The sequence below is a fragment of the Lemur catta genome, chromosome 4, assembly GCF_020740605.2.
Source record: "Lemur catta isolate mLemCat1 chromosome 4, mLemCat1.pri, whole genome shotgun sequence".
In the NCBI taxonomy this organism is placed as follows: Eukaryota; Metazoa; Chordata; class Mammalia; order Primates; family Lemuridae; genus Lemur; species Lemur catta.
In genome coordinates this window covers 53,726,635-53,743,796 of record NC_059131.1, presented here as the reverse complement: position 1 = coordinate 53,743,796, position 17,162 = coordinate 53,726,635, and the positions used below count along the sequence as shown (strand labels likewise).

The following is a 17,162-nucleotide window of genomic DNA, read 5'->3' as shown; positions in this document are numbered from 1 at the left end:
AACTAAATGATGGTGGTCAACTAGGCAGACAGATGGACTGAGTGTCCAGTATAACTGCTGCTTATTCCAAAGTGTTTGACTTTGATAGCTTTGCCTCACCTTATCTGTATAACCCCTCTTCTCTTAACAGTGGTATTGAACACCTCATACCGTGCTTTGAAAGTGAGGTTGAGGTTAGGAGTTCTAAGAATTTGTGGAACACTGAGGTATAGCAAATTTGCAGCATTTGAGAATTACTGTTAGAGTCATATGAATTTCTGTTAATGAATTGTGAAATGTCTTTTAGAGAAAGGTCAGTGCAGATGTTAAAAAGTCTGCTCAATAATTGAGTCATACTTGTCTAGAGTCTGCTGTGTAAAATAGCACTTTCGTACCTATATCTGGTATCTTTTCAATAGCTCATGAGGTAGGGAAGGCAGATGGAATCTTCAAGGTCTGCTGCTAGATTTGAATTGAGGGGTGGAGTGAGGAAGGATGAGGAGAAGAGAAGGAGATTGTTGAAATTAATTGAACCATTTATAATAGCAATTATTAAAATACTTTCCTAGCTTCTCATTTATGAGGGAAAGAGTGCTGGACATACGTTTTTTAAGAAGTTCTTGATTTGAATCGAATCTCTTTGAGCCTCTGTTTTCTTTAGCTGGTAATTGTTGTTTTAAAGGGAAAAATAATACCCAACCTCACAGAATTGTGGTGAGAATTAAACAAGAGCATCAAAGTGCCTAGGATGGTTGGAATGTAGTTGGGTCATTTTCTTGTGTTCATTTCTCTGTTTATTTGTAGGTTCTTTGGAAGATAATTACTGTTCTTCCATTATCCTGAGATACCTGTTCAGGAACAGTTTCTCTGACTCTTGTCACCTAATCCCACAAATAATATCTCTCAATTCTGAAAATCTAAGCATGCCTTCTAGCCCTAATGACTGGCTGACAGTGGCATCAGTACCATTAACAGCGATAGGAGCAACCTGCAGTCACCATGGTCATCTGACTGACATTTTGAACATGACTGAAAAGAACTTGTGTGTGTTTCTCTCGCAGGTGGATTTGCCATCGTATTTCTGGTGAGGACAAGCAATGGGATGAAATGTGCCTTGAAACGCATGTTTGTCAACAATGAGCATGATCTCCAGGTGTGCAAGAGAGAAATCCAGATAATGGTAAGGCCACCCCCCTGGACTTGCGACTGTTTCAAATTGAGGCAGAGATTGTGCCCCCTCATAAGAAAGCCATGGGGGGCTTGTTCCCTTCCCTGAGATGGCAGAGAGGCCTCTGGACAAGATGGGACTGAGCAGCCATGGGATATAAGACACTGGTCCTATCTGGTCACCCTCAGTGGGAGAGTGGAGGAGAAAGGAGCATATTGAGAGAACTGACCAATTTTTAGGGTGGAGAAATAGTTTTGAGACTTGGGAAAAGCGTCTTAACTTGGTTCCCCAAAATTAACTGCAGTATTTAATCCGGAAAGCCTAGTTTACAGTGAGCCTCCTCTTCTGGTCTTGTCTCTGTCAGTTACCAATCCCTAGTCCTAGTTTTCAACCCTCCTGAGCTCTTCAATAATTGTGTGAACATATCCTTACCTGACTTTATATTTCTACATGTAGTTCTTTCCACCTGGAATGCTTTCCCCGTTTTTTTGGCCCAGAAACCTAGGCCAAAATCTAAAAACCTCATAAATACTCCATGATTCTATTTGTACAAGTCCAAGAACAGGCAAAATTGATCCTTGGAGATAGAAATCAGAAAGTGGTTATCTGGGTGTGGGAAACTGACTAGAAAGGGTAATATGGGAACTTTCTAAGCCATGGAAATGTTCCATGTGTTGTTTTGGATAGTGGTTGCACAGGGGTATACAATTGTCAAAACTCAATTGAACACCTTAAGATCTGTTTATTTTGTTATATGTTAATTTTACCTTAATTTTTAAAAACATACTCATTTTTCAAGATTCACATTTACATTATATTTAAAGAAACAGTCCCTATGTGTTAGGTATACATGCTGAAATATGTATTCAGGAGATAATATGTGTTGAGAACAGTAAGTGGGTTCAGAAGGGAAACAAGATTGGCAAAGAGTTGATGATGATCGAAGCAGCAAAGTATATGGGAGTTTGTTAGAGTAGTATTTTACTTTTACCTCTCTTTGACATTACGCATAATAAAAATCTTTGAATGTATAGTCTTTTATCCCTTTGTGTTTCCACGGTACTTTTGTTTATACCAGTTATATTACTTAACTTGTTATGTTGTAAGTAATTCTGCCATCAGAAAGTAAGTTATTTAAAATTAGAAACTTTATTCTTTGACACACTGCTTGACACAGAGTAAGTGCTTGATAAACTTCAGGTGAAATGAATATTTGAATACTGATAATAGCAGATATATACATTCACCTAGAGATGATGATTCCTTCGTGCCCTGGATTTTGATGCTTTTGTAGAGAGTAGAAAGAGATCCAAAAAAAGGTGGAGTTGTAGGGATTCCTCCAGGCTTTGTTGCCCTTTCAGTAGCTGCTCAGAGTAACTAGTTGTACTGCAGTTGAGCTCCTGAAAGAACTCAGGATTTTGGAGCGTCTGGTACTACGGATTCCAGAGAGCTGAAAAGATTTGGGGAGGAACTGTCAGCACTTCAAAACAACCAACCAACTCCCAAGGCTCGTATACACACAGTCGAGACCACGTGAATTTGTCTGCAAGGCACCAGTGTCTTCCCACTCCCCTGCACACAGCTGCAGACTCCGTTCTTGCTGTATCCCTTCATACACCCTATGGGTTTTCTGGGTGCTTCTCATGACTCTTCTTCCTTTCTCCTTGCCCTATACTTGCTCAGCTCTCACACACCTTGTTTCCTGTCTTTCCTTCTGCTATTTCCTCTACCTGGAATGCCCTTCTCATTCATTTACTTGTGTCACAGAAGCAATCCCATTCTTCCGCTTTCTCCTACCCATTTAGAAAAAACATTTGAGAGCTTACTTTGTGCTAGGCAGGCATTGTAGTGGAGATACTTAAGAAGCATAAGCCCATTAGGAGCTCACAAATTAATGGACTTAATTAGAAGTTAAATTACATGGGTTCAAGTTCTGGCCCAATTGTGTATTAGCTGTGAGAGTTTTGCTTTGTTTTTAATTTAGTTTATATTTTTTCGAAGCTCAAATATTTAAATAGGTGAACTAAGCCTGTTATAAAAAACACCAATGGCAAGGGGAACTCCTATGCCCTGTCAGGGTCCCAGGGGCAACCACTGAAGGTGATTGTTTTGATATGTTTCTAAATAACATGTTAATAATGCTAATTCTTGATTTCCCTCCCTTTTAGGCATTATCTCCTATGGGAAGTAAAGATTTAGCTCTCTTTTATCCCCTCTCTTTTATCCCTCTCCCCAAATACTTGCATTATTCTCATCCCGCATTCTTCCAAAATATCAGTAAGTTTTGGCAATATGTTGGTTATATTAATATTAGTTTTTACACGATGTAAGAAAACTATTCCTACTGGGTCTCCTGGTGGACTCTGATTACTATGTCTTTCCCATACAACTCTGTTTTCCGTAGAATTAATAATTGTCTTCCCCCCTCTTTTGGTCTGAGTTTAACCCCAAATTCTCCCTAGGTTGTGTAAATCATTTTTTAAATCTTTTTGGATGCATTTACTATTGTTTGCTTTATCATCTTCAAGATTTCTCCCTCAATCTTCTGATTTGATGGAATCTGGGCTGATTGCTCTCTAGGGTTAATTTACAATCTCATTTTGGAATTTCCCAATCATTCCTTTCTTTGCCTCTCTTTTTTTCTTTTGAGACAGGGTCTTGCTCTGTTGCCCAGGCTGGAGTGCAGTGGTGCAATCATAGCTCACTGCAACCTCAAACTCCTGGGCTCAAGTGATTCTCCTGCCTCAGCCTCCTGAGTAGCTGGGACTACAGGCGCACACCACCATGCCCGGCTAATTTTTTTGTTTTTTGTAGAGAGAGAGTCTCACTATGGTTGCTCAGGCTGGACTCAAACTCTTGGCCTCAAGTGATCCTCTCACCTTGGCCTTCCAAAGTGTTGGGATTACAGGCGTGAGCCACTGTGCCCAACCTGCCTCTTATTTATTAGAACCTGTGACTCCTCTTTTTGCTTACTTCCTCATTTTGTTGGAGCTGATTCTCTTAGTAGCTTCCTGATATATGGTAGGTAAATTTTTGAGAACTTTCCGATCTGGAAGTGTCTTTATTCTATGCTCACGTATGTCATAGTTTGAGTACACAGTTCTGGATTGGAAATCATTTCGTTCAGATTTTTGAAAACATTGCTCTTCTGTATTTTAGTTTTCAGTGTTGCCCTTGGGAAATCCTAAGTCATTCTAATGCCTGGTGCTTTGGGAGTGACCCATATTCTTTCCCTAGAAATTTAGAAATTTTCTCAGTATTTCTAGTTTTTGGAAATTTCTTGGTACACCTTGGTGTGTGCATGTATTATTTATTATGTTAGGTGTTTGGTGGTCCCTTTTAATCTAGAAACCCAAATCCTTGCATTCTGGGGAATTTTTTAGTTTGTCTTACTTGATGGTTTTCTTTTGTCTCCTCTTTTTCTGAAATTCCCATTATTTGGATGTTGGCTGTCCTGAACTGATTTTCTTGTTTTCTCCCTTCTATTTTTCTTTTTTTTTGTCCTTTTGCTCTATATTCCAGCAGATTTCCTCGGCTATATATTCCAACCATCTTGTTAAATTTTATTTACCAGACTTTTAAGTTTCTATGACCTTTTTTTTTTGTTTTTAATTTTGATGAAGTCCAGTTTATCAGTTTTTCTTTTTATGGATTGTGTTTTGGTGTCAAGTCTAAGAAATCTTTGCCCAGCTTTTGATTTTGAAGATTTTCTCCTATTTAAAAAAAAAGTTCTGTAGTTTTACATTTAAGACCACGATCCATTTTGAATTGGTTTTTGAGTACGGTGTGAGGCTTAGTTTGTGGGTCATTTTTTTACATTTAGATATCTCATTGTTCTAGCACCATTTCTTGTAAAGGCCATCTTTCCTCCACTGAGTATTTTTGTTAAAAATCAATTGGACTTAGTTGTGAGGGTCCATTTCCAGACCCTTCCCTATCCTCTATTCTGTTCCACTGATCTATGTGCCTGTCCCTCCACCAGTGCCACACAGCCTTGATTACTGTAGCTACATAATAAGTCTTGAAATCAGACTGATTCCTCTCACTTCTTTTTAAAAATTTTTCTACCATTTTTAATCTGAAGTTCTATGTGATATTTTTAAGCCCCCTAGGCTCAGACTTCTGTCAGATAGAACCCATAACCCCAGCCCTACCTTTCTCGGAGATTATAAGAATTGTGAAGGGAATTGGAAGATGTACTATGCTTTGTAGAACATGCTAAGGCTTATATGTTAAGAATCAAAGAAGCAGATTCCTCTCTGTACTGTTGGGGAAGGGTGAGCATGTTGCACCCAAATGCAAGGAGAACTGTTAGTGGTTTCACTAGAGTGGTTTCACATTTTGTTTTGATAAACACTGTCTACTGTTTACTAGAGTCTGGCATGAGTCCTTTGATACATCTGGAATGTATGGTCTGACAGAATGAAAGGGATTCTGATTTGTGATGGACAGTGGAGGGATGGGTTCACGACTTTTGATTCCTGTTCCTGAGGACAGGAAGAGATTAATTATCTTCAGATTTAAAGGGGCAAGAGCAGTGATAGGAAATAACTAAAGCCCAAGATGTGTCAAGTGCTGTTGTGTGTTCACATCTCCTGGCCCAGATGGATTCCATCCTCATTGAGCTTGATATTGAGGAGACTAGGCTGCTACCAGTGATACTTGAGGATTTGCCTAGAACAGAAGAGAGATCAGATGATTCAAGGCAGGCAAATGTTTTCATATTCCAAAAAGGGAGGAAGGTAGATGCTGTACAGTAGGGAGCTCAGGATTGATCTGGGATAAGAATCTGGAACAGATTATTTAAAGAAATGCTTTGATGCTGCTATCTTTTGTATAAGAAAGTGTATGTATGTACATAATACATGTTGTTTGAATTTGCCTGAAAAAATGCTGGGAGGGTGAAAAAGAGTAAGTGAAAGAGAGAAAGAATAAAAGTGGTTCCCTGTAGGGGATGGTGACTAGAGTAGGAAATAATCATCTAATATTTTGTACTCTATGAATGTTAATATATTGCCCCCTTTTTTTTGAGACAGAAGCTCACTCTGTTGCCCCGACTAAAGTGCAGTGATGTGATCATATTAATAGCTCACTACAACCTCGAACTCCTGGACTCAAACAATCCTCCTGCCTCAGCCTCCTGAGTAGCTGGGACTACAGGCACACACCACCACACCGGCTAATTTATTTTAGCTGTCCGTATAATTTCTTTCTTTTTTTTTTTTTTGAGACAGAGTCTCACTTTGTTGCCCAGGCTAGAGTGAGTGCCGTGGCGTCAGCCTACCTCACAGCAACCTCAAACTCCTGGGCTTAAGCGATCCTCCTGCCTCAGCCTCCAGAGTAGCTGGGACTACAGGCATGCGCCACCATGCCTGGATAATTTTTTCTATATATATTTTTAGTTGTCCAGATAATTTTTATTTCTATTTTTAGTAGAGACAGGGTCTCACTCAGGCTGGTCTTGAACTCCTGACCTCGAGCGATCCACCCGCCTCGGCCTCCCAGAGGGCTAGGATTACAGGCGTGAGCCACCGCGCCTGGCCTCTTTCTATTTTTTTGTAGAGGCAGTGTCTCGCTCTTGCTCAGGCTGGTCTTGAACTCCTGACCTCAAGCGATCCTCCCACCTCGGCCTCCCAGAGTGCTGGGATTACAGGCATAAGCCACTGCACCTGGCCTTACCCATTTTTTAAAAATTACATTTTATGCTGTTTTGTAGTCACTTAGATGATTAAGCAGGGATCCAAAGAACCTTCGGGTTCAGTAAGAACAAGCCATGTCATATCAATATCTTGTTCTCCTTTGGGAAGGTTTCTGGATAGGGAGCTAAGGGGGATGCAGTAGATCCAGCGTCTGTGGATTTTGGACAGTTGTTTGGATGAGGATACTCACAGGACATCTGTGAGCAAAGTGGAGAGTCCAGGATGGATGCTAGTACAGTTAGATGTAATTGCTACTGATTATAAAGGTTTCTGATCAATGGTTTGATATTATAATAGTGTGGAGGAACTTTCTAGGAAAAAAATCACTGTGGCTTACCATTGGCTTTATGTTATTTTACATTTATGAATAATTTGGCTAATGAAATAGGTGTGCTTATCAATTATGTACCTGATATAAAATAAAGTTGGAAAGTATAACAACTACATTAAATGATAGAATTAGGATCCAAAATGATTCGTACACATTAGAGCAGTGGGCTGATTCTAATGAGTTGAAATAACAAGGTAAGATCATATACTTGGAATGTTATTTTATTTTAATCAACTTTATAAGCATAATTCTGGAGAGGCAGAGATTAAAAGCAGCATGAGTGGAAAAAAGTCTTAGGTATTTAAGTGGTCAGTTAATTCAGCATGCATATATAATATGATGTGGCTGCCAAAAGAAAAAAGAATGTAATTTTTAGCTACATTAATAGATTTATAGAAGGTGGTGTGCTAGTCTACTCTGCCCAAGTCAGACCAGGCCTGGAGTATTTCATTCGTTTCCTGGGGCTGTTCTTACAAAAAGAATATAGCAAAGCAAAGCACATAAATGTGGAAGCAGCCAAAATGGTCTTAAAAACCACGTGAAAGGAAGTGGAGATATTTAACATAGAGACAAGAAGGCTCAGTCTAAATAATGTATTTCACCTATGGGAAAATAGACTAGACTTGGCTAATTTTGCTCTAGAGAGGACAATCTAGAAAGTCAGTAGGTAGAATTTTCCAGATAAATATAAGGAAGAACTGTCTAACAGTGAGGACTGTCTGTAGATGGGCTGAGGGCCTAAGGAAGTGGCATTATTTATTCTAAGAAAGCAGCTTGTCAAAAGGTTATAGCAGGGATTCAGATATGGGCTGCCTGGTTGCTCTAGATCAATGCTACTCAAAGGATCTTTGGTTTTTTTGCTTTTCTCCTCCTGTGTGTTATTATTTGTGTTATTACCAGCCTGTCATATTATTTTTTGTGTGTATGAGTTGAGATAAATTTCATATACCGTAAAATTGACCCTTTAAAAACATATGGTTGGCTGGGCACGGTGGCTCACGCCTGTAATCCTAGCACTCTGGGAGGCCAAGGTGGGAGGATTGCTTAAGGCCAGGAGTTCGAGACTAGCCTGAGCAAAATAGCAAGACTCCATCTCTACAAAAAATAGAAAAATTAGCCAAGCATGGTGGCACATGCCTGTAGTCCCAGCTACTTGGGAGTCTGGGGCAGGAGGATTGCTGGAGCCCAGGAGTTTGAGGTTGCAGTGAGCTATTCTGGACATTTCATATAAATGGACTCATGCAATATGTGACCTCTTTTGTCTGACTTTTTTCACTTAGCATAATGTTTTCAAAGTTCATCCACATTGTAGCGTGTATCAGTACTTCATTCCTTTTTATGGCTGTGTGATATTCTATTGTATGAACATACCATTTATCTGTTCATCAGTTGATGGAGATTTTGGTGGTTTTTACTTTTTGGCTATTATGAATAATGCTGCTAAGAACATTTGTGTACAAATTTCTAAGTGGGCATAATATTTTCACATCTGTTGGGTGAAATTCTCTTGGGTGAAATAGGAGTGAAATTACTGGGTCATATGGTAACTATACTTTTTGAGGAACTTCCAGACTGTTTTGGCAGCTGTATCATTTTAAATTCCCACCAGTAATATGTGAGGGTTCTAATTTTCACATCCTTGCCAACATTTTTATTTATGTTGTTGATTATAGCCGTCCTAGTGGGTGTGAAGTGGTATCTCATTGTGATTTTGATTTGCATTTTCCTAGTGATTGATGATGTTGAGCATCTATTCATGTGATTATCAGCCATTTGTGTATGTTCTTTGGAAAAATGTCTATTTGGATCCTTTGCCAATTTTTACATTGGGTTTTTTTGTCTTTTGTTGTTGAATTGTAGGAGTTCTTTACATATTTTGGATACTAAATCCTTATCAGATACATGATTTATAAATATTTTCTTTCATTTTATATGCTATGTTTTGACTTTCGTAGTAGTGTTGTTTGAAACACAAGTTTTTGATTTTGATGAACTACAATTTGTTTACTTTTCCTTGATTGCCTGTGCCTGGTGTCATATCTAAGAACCCACTGCTTTATCAAAAATCATGAAGATTTGCACATAAATTTTCTTTGAAGAATTTTTAGGTCTTTGATCCATTTTAGTTAATTTTTGTATACAGTGTGAGGTAGGGATCCAAATTCATTCTTTTATGTGTGGGTATCCGCTTGTCTCAGCACTACTTTTTGAAAAGACCATTCTTTGCCCATTGAGTTGTCTTGGCACCCTTATCAAAAATCAATTTATTATAAATTTGTGGATGTTACTAAAAGGCTCTTGTACCAGAATATAAATCAATGAACTGCTTCCCTCCCAGGTAAAATCTAGCTAGGGAAAAAAAATATATATATATGTATATTAGCTTAGTGATTTGGTTGACTTATGTCCTGGAGCAAGTTTCTTATCTCCTTATAGACTGGTAACAGTTTATTAGCTAGAAGATGTCTGTGGACCACACTTTGATGGCCACTGCTCTAGATCCTTGGTACTTTAAGTGCCGCTGACCAGCAGCATAAGTACACATCTGTTAGAAACCTCAGGCCCTATCCCAGGCCTCCTGGGTTAGAATCTGCTTGTTTACAGGATCCCCAGGTGATTGATATGCATATTACAGTTTGATCAGCACTGCTCTAGAATCAGACTCTAAATGGCTTTTAAGGATCTATTCAGTAAGTACAGGATTAATTAACAAGTAAGACTTGGGAAAGGGAGAATAAAGAGGGGTGTAGGGAAGAGAAAAATATCTGGAACTCTTATGTAGCAAAAGTCCAAAAGGTTCTTTGATAGAACTCCAGGGCTAGCCTAGATCTCAGAGTGCTTTTCGTTTTTCTACTGCACTGGGCTTGATAGTTTTGTTTGCTGTAAATAACTCCTCTTGAAGAGAGTTATGAAGGAAATTTAGGGTTACAGGGAGAAAAGGAGAAGGAAATAGAAAATCAGAAGATGACATTTACAACACAGTCTTGAGAGAAGTAATCTAATTCCAGGCCTTAGAACTGCTTTCCTTCATCTTTTAAGTTAAGAAGCTGAAATTGCTCAAGAGAGTCTGTGGAAGCATAGTGATTCCAGAAGTAGGCAGCAATGGTGCCAAGTCATAAAATCTGAAAATTGTTGAACATTTGAATGGAGGGTCAAAGCAGGTAAAGATACATCTTCAGAAACTCACTGTCTGCAAATGCAAGCACTGTTAGCATCAGGAATTTGCATGCTGAAATTCCAAAGGACGAGTGGCCTTCCTTGGGAAGTTCATTATTTACAATGCTCATTTTTACTATGTTTGAGATGAGTAACATGTTACTGATATGCTATTTTAGAATGCTATCTCTGTTTTCTTGAATGTATATACAAAGGTTTTCATGGATATACTTAGGAATTGAGTCCTCAGTTTTTTCATAAGGCCTTAAGGTTCTTATCTAGGAATTCTCCTATCACAGGAATTTTGAGGCTAAGGATAGTATATTGTTCTGTGCTATAAGCACCGTTAGTTAGAACCCCAGATAAACTTAGAATTTATGATAATCTATAGGATATGGGTTGAAGGCCTGGTTTTCAACAATAGTAGTTTTTTTCATGTGTTTATGAAAAAGGCTTTTCAGTGCTATAAGCAGTTGAATATGAAAGTTAATAAGCTAACTACAAACCATTTAAAATATCTAATGACTGGGCTCGGTGGCTCACGCCTGTAATCCTAGCCCTCAGGGAGGCCGAGGAGGGTGGATCACTCGAGGTCAGGAGTCGAGACCAGCCTGAGTGAGACCCCATCTCTACTAAAAAAAAAAAAATAGAAAGAAATTATCTGGCCAACTAAAAATATATATAGAAAAAAATTAGCTGGGCATGGTGGTACATGCCTGTAGTCCCAGCTACTTGGGAGGCTGAGGCAGGAGGATCGCTTAAGCCCAGGAGTTTGAGGTTGCTGTGAGCTAGGCTGACGCCACGGCACTCACTCTAGCCTGGGCAACAAAGTGAGACTCTGTCTCAAAAAAATAAATAAATAAACAAAAATAAAATATCTAATAAAGCAGATCTTCTAATAACAATAAAGTTTGTCAGCACTTTAATGTTGTTTAATGTTAGTTTAAAAATAAGGGTTAAAATGGCAACAAAAACTCTTTAAACTGATAACTGATTAAAGCGTCTAGTAGGAATTGATGTGATCTGTAGTTTAAATGAATATTCCCCACTCCCCTGAAAATCACATTTTGACTTACAGTCATCATAATCTTGATACTCCAAATGACCGTTGTAGGCAAGGACAACAAAACATCTTCCCCACGCTCTGCCTGTTTTTGAGTAAGCAGGTGGTAGCTGAGGTATTCCCCACGTGACTTCCATTCTCTAGCTCTGCATCCATTTCTGTTCTGCAAGCCTGGGGCTGGTCTTTTTACCAATGCTAGAGAAAAGGTTGGCCATCATCTGGCCTGTTGCTGCTGAGAGCTGTTCAATTTGTGGTAATATTTTCTCTTGACCCAGCACTCTGAGAGGCCGAGGTGGGAGGATTACTTGAGCTCAGGAGTTCGAGACTAGCCTGAGCAAAAGTGAGACCCCGTCTATACCAAAAAGAAAGGAAAAAAACTCAGCCAGGTGTTGCAGCGTGCCTGTAGTCCCAGCTGCCTGGGAGGCTGGAGCAGAAGGATCGCTTGGAGTTGGAGGTTGCAGTGAGCTACAATGATGCCACTGTACTCTATCCGAGGTGACAGAGGGAAACTCTGTCCCAACAAAAACAAACAAGGCAGCTGAACACCTCTCCTCACAATCCCCCTAAAAAAAAATTAAAATTAAAAAAAAATATTTTCTTTTGACCTTTTCTATATTTCATAGCCATTCAAAGAGATCTCCATCAGTTAATAAACTAGTGGGGTTTTACTCTAAAACCTGAGATGTTCCTGCATTATCAAGTCATTAAAGATAAATGCCGTTGTCTCCCTCCAAGGAGGGCCTCTTTTCTGCTTGGACATATCTCAAGATCTCTGCAGAAGACAAAATGAACTACACTTTGGACTTGATCTGTTTAGCAGACATCTTGGCAAACTGCAAGGTATCATCTGCAGATGTTAATTGTCCAGTTTTGGTCTTTTAATGGCTCTTGAACTGTTCTTAGCTTGTCTTAGTCCATTCATGCTACTATAACAAAATACCTGAAACTGGGTAATTTATAAAAACCAGAAATTTATTTTCTTATGCTCTGGAGGCTGGAAAGTCCAAGATCAAAGCACCAGCAGGTTTGGTGTCTGGTAAGGGCCTGGTCTCTGCTTCCATGTTGGCACCTTGAATGCTGCTTTCTGCACATGGTGGAAGGCAGAAGGACAAAAGGCCCTAGCTAGTTCCCTCCAGCCCTCCTAAAGGCCCCACCTTTTAATACTTTTGCATTGGGGATTTAAGTTTCAACATGAATTTTGGAGGGAACACAAACCTTCAAAACGTAGCATGGTTCCACCAAATTTTTTTCTTTCTTCCAGATGCTTTATTATTCCTCTTGGGATGAAACAAACTCAGAGACAACATTGCTGATTCTTTTTCAAATAGCTAAATATACAGACATTGGTGTTTCGTTCCTCCTCGTAGACATTTGGAGGACATGATATCTGCTTTATTTTGGTTTCAAAGAGCTTCTTTCCAATTCTTCCTATTTGCAGGAATGTGTGAATGGAAACAAGTTCTAGAAGGGCTGATGATGAGATGGAAAACCAGAGGAAAGAATAGGCCACTGAAACATGAGCCCTCAAATCACTTCCTATTTGGAAAAAACTTGAACTCTGGAGACTGGTTTCTGGCTTCATAATCTCCCTTATCTATTATACAAAGCAAACACTCTAAGCCTTTTATCTCATCAAGCTTCTTTGTCCGTCCCGTACATTTCAAAGATGACCTTGTTCTCTACCAACACCAAAATAAGAGATCTGAAGTCACTTGAATTCCCTTTTTCTAAAGCCTTAAACCAATATGCACATTCATCCTTGCCTCCTTTCTGCTTGCCAGGAAAAAAATGTTACTCTAAGACCAGTCCCTTTAACAGTACTCTTACTCCCCACCCTTCTATCTACAGGACCTTATTCCATCAATTGTCCTCATCCTCTCTTGTATCTTAAAGCCTTCTTCTCCTGACCCCTTCTGCTCTCCAGTGCTCAATTTTCTCCCGTCCTAAACATTCCTTCCCTCAGTGCTGCTCCTTTCAAGTCCATTTCCATTCTCACCACCATCCCATCCCTGCTCTGAAACTACTGTCACGTAAGTCTCCACTGACTTCCATTTGCCAGTTCCTGCAAAGGTCACCTGTTGGCCTTTGTCTACCCCCCCTCCTTTTTTTTCTTTGAGTCTACTATTTCTGAGGCAATAGTTATTCCTAATCCAGCACGCAGAGGAAAGTTCTAATGGGTTTTAACTTTGATGCTCAGGATTCAGGTGTATTCACTATTGTGAAGCTTCCTCTTGTTTTGGTATATAATTTATGTATCACTTTAAACACTGAATCTCTAGTTAGGCTGGTGGTAGTTTTCATTCTCATAGTCCAGACTGCCAAGTTTGTATGGTGGCTGTCATAGAACCACATGTTTTCCTCTCTCTCCCCCTGACCTTTTTTTAAAAAAAGTAAAACAATTTATTAAAAGTAGTTCTCAAAAAATAAAATCTTACCTTGTATTTGTGCAAAAATATCATATTACCCAGCTTGCTTACTTTTTCTTTCCTCAACTTAGTTCTTAATGACCTTGGGTTTTGAACACCATCGTTACAAAGATCCGCCTCTATGGATGTTGAAACAACTATACCAAGATGTGAGGCAGCTTCCAGTGCCTAAATGGGTCCTGACACATAGGAAGTGCTCAGTAAATATTTTGCTGGATGAATGAATTCTACAAGCAGCCCTAAGAGATGCCTCAACGGAAGCAGCGGGAACTGCTGCAGTTCCAGCTGAAGAGCTGGAAACATGCCCCATCTTATATCCCAGTCTGGCTTGAAAGGCTTAATTATGAGCAAAATGCTTAGGTCTGGATGCTATTGTAGTCCCTTCAAAACTTTGTAGATAGTTATTCTTTTTGTATATTTCCTAAAGGGAGAAAACAGTATAAACCATTTCAAAGTCAAGTTGGATTCACTTTCACCCCTACAACCAGGGAAAACATTAATTATATTCTTCTTAATTAAAACTTTACATATTTAAATAGTCCATACTGTCTCTGTACCCTTAACCCTTCTGCAGTATTTCTGAAGATGGGGGTCTGCTTCTGGTTTATACGGGGCATTGATGCTGTGAGCAAGTAGGCATTCTGTGTGCATTTGCCTCTAGAATTGAGGTTTTAGAGAGTGCTCTGGTTTAGTAAGGTCATGAGATTGCTATCGAAGATCTGGCTGTGAATCTCAGGGACCACTGGAAACCTGTTGTTGACCCTGCTCTTTAGTCTTACCTCTCAGCACTGTTAGTGTCATCTCTGTGTATTTAAATTATCTGTGCTAATGGAACTGACTGCCTAGTTCTGTCCAAATTGGTGTCTAAAACTGATAATGTATTTCTCAACTCTTGTTCACAGAGGGACCTGTCGGGGCACAAGAACATTGTGGGTTACATCGATTCTAGTATCAACAATGTGAGTAGCGGCGACGTATGGGAAGTTCTCATTCTGATGGACTTCTGTAGAGGTATGTATATGAACCACACCCTTAAACTCTCATTTCTCAAGCATTTTGGTTGTCAGGAACATGGGGGTCATTTCACTTAATGTGCGCTACACCCTAAAGTATGTTGTTCTGGTTTTACAGATGAGAAAATTAAGAGGTTAAAAGACACCGAGTCTGCTGTCAACTCATGTTTATTCTTTTATTGGCAGAGAGCAATGGCACAAACAATTGAAAGTGATGGATAATATAAAACTCCATTTTTGTTAGGTTTAGGAAGATTTGATGCTTGTATATAAATGACATGTAAGAATGAAGATGAATGTGTTCTTTGTGACACTTTAAAACAAATGATGAAGGAATGTAATAAATACCCGACTCCAGATGGACTAAAGACAAATGTAGCCTCCCCACTTCCTCACGCACATGTTCTCTTTCCCCTTCACACCACCGTCCTTGTGTTACGGAGTAGAAGAATCCTTTTCATCTAATGGAATTGACTCTCCTGTCCTTGCTCTAGAGCTGTAATTCCTAGTAAGGTGAGGCTACGTTCAAACGATGCTGCTGTTAACAGTAGAGTTAAGTAGTCGAAAGCTTGAAGTTTCAAAAAACATGTACCTTGGGAAATTCAAACTGTAGCATGAATTTATCCAGAGTTGACTGCATTTCATAAAAATCATTGTTGGGAGGTTTGGTGTAGGTCGTTGTCTTACTGTTTGGTTCCCTGTTTTGTCATCACCCTTAGTTCCACTAACGTTTTCCCCACCCATAAAGATACTGTCCGTAAATTAAAGATGTTGCTAATCTCAAAAACATGATGTTAACCAGTAATTTCAGCCTTCACTGTATTAACTATTAACCTGATTTTCTAAAATACTACCAAATTTGATCTTGACAGTTTATTTCTGTTTGCCCATTCCTTTTTGGACAGTAAATTGTTTAGAGACCAGGTAGAAGGAACATCCAGGGATCTGGATAATTTTCTAAGTGAGGTCATCAATCTTTTTGTCCTGGAGAGTAAATGTTGGTATAGCATTTCCACAGGCCAACCAATATAAGCAGTGAAGCCAGAGAGACCAAGTGTTTCTTAAGTGCAGACTATAAAAGTGTCTTATTCCTGCTCCCTGGATCTATTGTGCTATCTGATTCTCACTTAGAGATATGGCAAGTTGAGGCTGTGGCCTCATCTCATACACAATTGGGACAGTATAACCAGGCAACTACAGCAGGGCCATATTGTCACTTCTACTATAATCTTGAAGACATAATGGGGGCAGCTCACGTCTGAAGTGCTTTGTAAAATAAAGAAACTGTTTTTGACATGTTAGAGGAGGCATTGGATTGTAAGAAAACAAATCCCAAGCTGGGAGTCAAGACACGTGGGTTTTTTTAGTCCTGGCTTGGCCAGTGATCAGCTCTGTTACCTTAGTCCAGGCTGCTCTCTTTGGACAGCCATTCATTCTCTTGGGCTAGGTGACAAGTCTGAATATTTATAACCTCTCCTTTGCTCTGTACCCATCTCAGGAGGCCAAGTGGTAAACCTGATGAACCAGCGCCTGCAGACAGGTTTTACAGAGAATGAAGTGCTCCAGATATTTTGTGATACTTGTGAAGCCGTTGCCCGCCTGCATCAGTGCAAAACTCCTATTATTCACCGTGACCTGAAGGTAACAGACCACTCTTTCCTTAAGTGCATTCTTGGCCACTGAGGATCCTTTAAGAGAGTAGTATCCTCATGTTCTTAACAGTGTCTTCCTTTATTTTATTAATAACTTTTTAAACACTTACTGGATTAAATCAACATAAATGGTAATCATTTTTTACTAGTAAATAATACCTACCCAGCTTACATATTTCCAGGTAACACTGCCCTGTGACGTTCCCAGCGCTGCTGGGAGGTGGTGGTCAGCATTGCTCTGTGGCTTGCGGGGGACACCGGTAGGTCAGCAGCAGGGTGAAGGCAGCAGGGCCCAGACTCTTCCTTTACTACACGGAACAGTCCACAGGGTGTTGCAGCCGCAGAACGTGGAGCAGCCGCATAGGCGAGAGGCTGCCACGCTCGCTCCCCAGCCTCCCTCAGTGCCTCGCCTTTTGCACCTCGGTGCCCCTAAGCGAGAGGCAGCCTGGTTCTGGGAGCACAGCGCTGGGCTTTGTGGCTGTATTTTAAGTGACATTGAAGACCATCAGGTGTGCTGACGGTTTGCCCACTATGGTTCAGGAGCCTGGCTCTGTTTCCCTTTCTCCTCTACCTTGGGGAAGCCTCCATCGTGATTATCACAGAGAAGTCCTTGTTGCTGTCTTTAATCATTGACTCCTGGTTGTCTTGATCGAAGCTTTCTAAAACTCCCCAAAT

At 39.9% G+C, this 17,162-nt stretch overlaps 1 protein-coding gene across 7 annotated transcripts in view; it reads left to right on the top strand.

Moving 5' to 3' along the window:
• AAK1 (AP2 associated kinase 1) overlaps window positions 1-17,162 on the top strand; it is a 158,622-nt gene that overhangs the window by 72,783 nt on the left and 68,677 nt on the right. For all 7 annotated transcript variants that reach the window (XM_045549771.1, XM_045549776.1, XM_045549775.1 and 4 more), the window contains 3 exons: window positions 1,041-1,159; window positions 14,725-14,833; window positions 16,334-16,476. In XM_045549771.1, coding sequence (XP_045405727.1) covers window positions 1,041-1,159; window positions 14,725-14,833; window positions 16,334-16,476 — 371 coding nt within the window. The remainder of the gene's footprint in view (window positions 1-1,040; window positions 1,160-14,724; window positions 14,834-16,333; window positions 16,477-17,162) is intronic.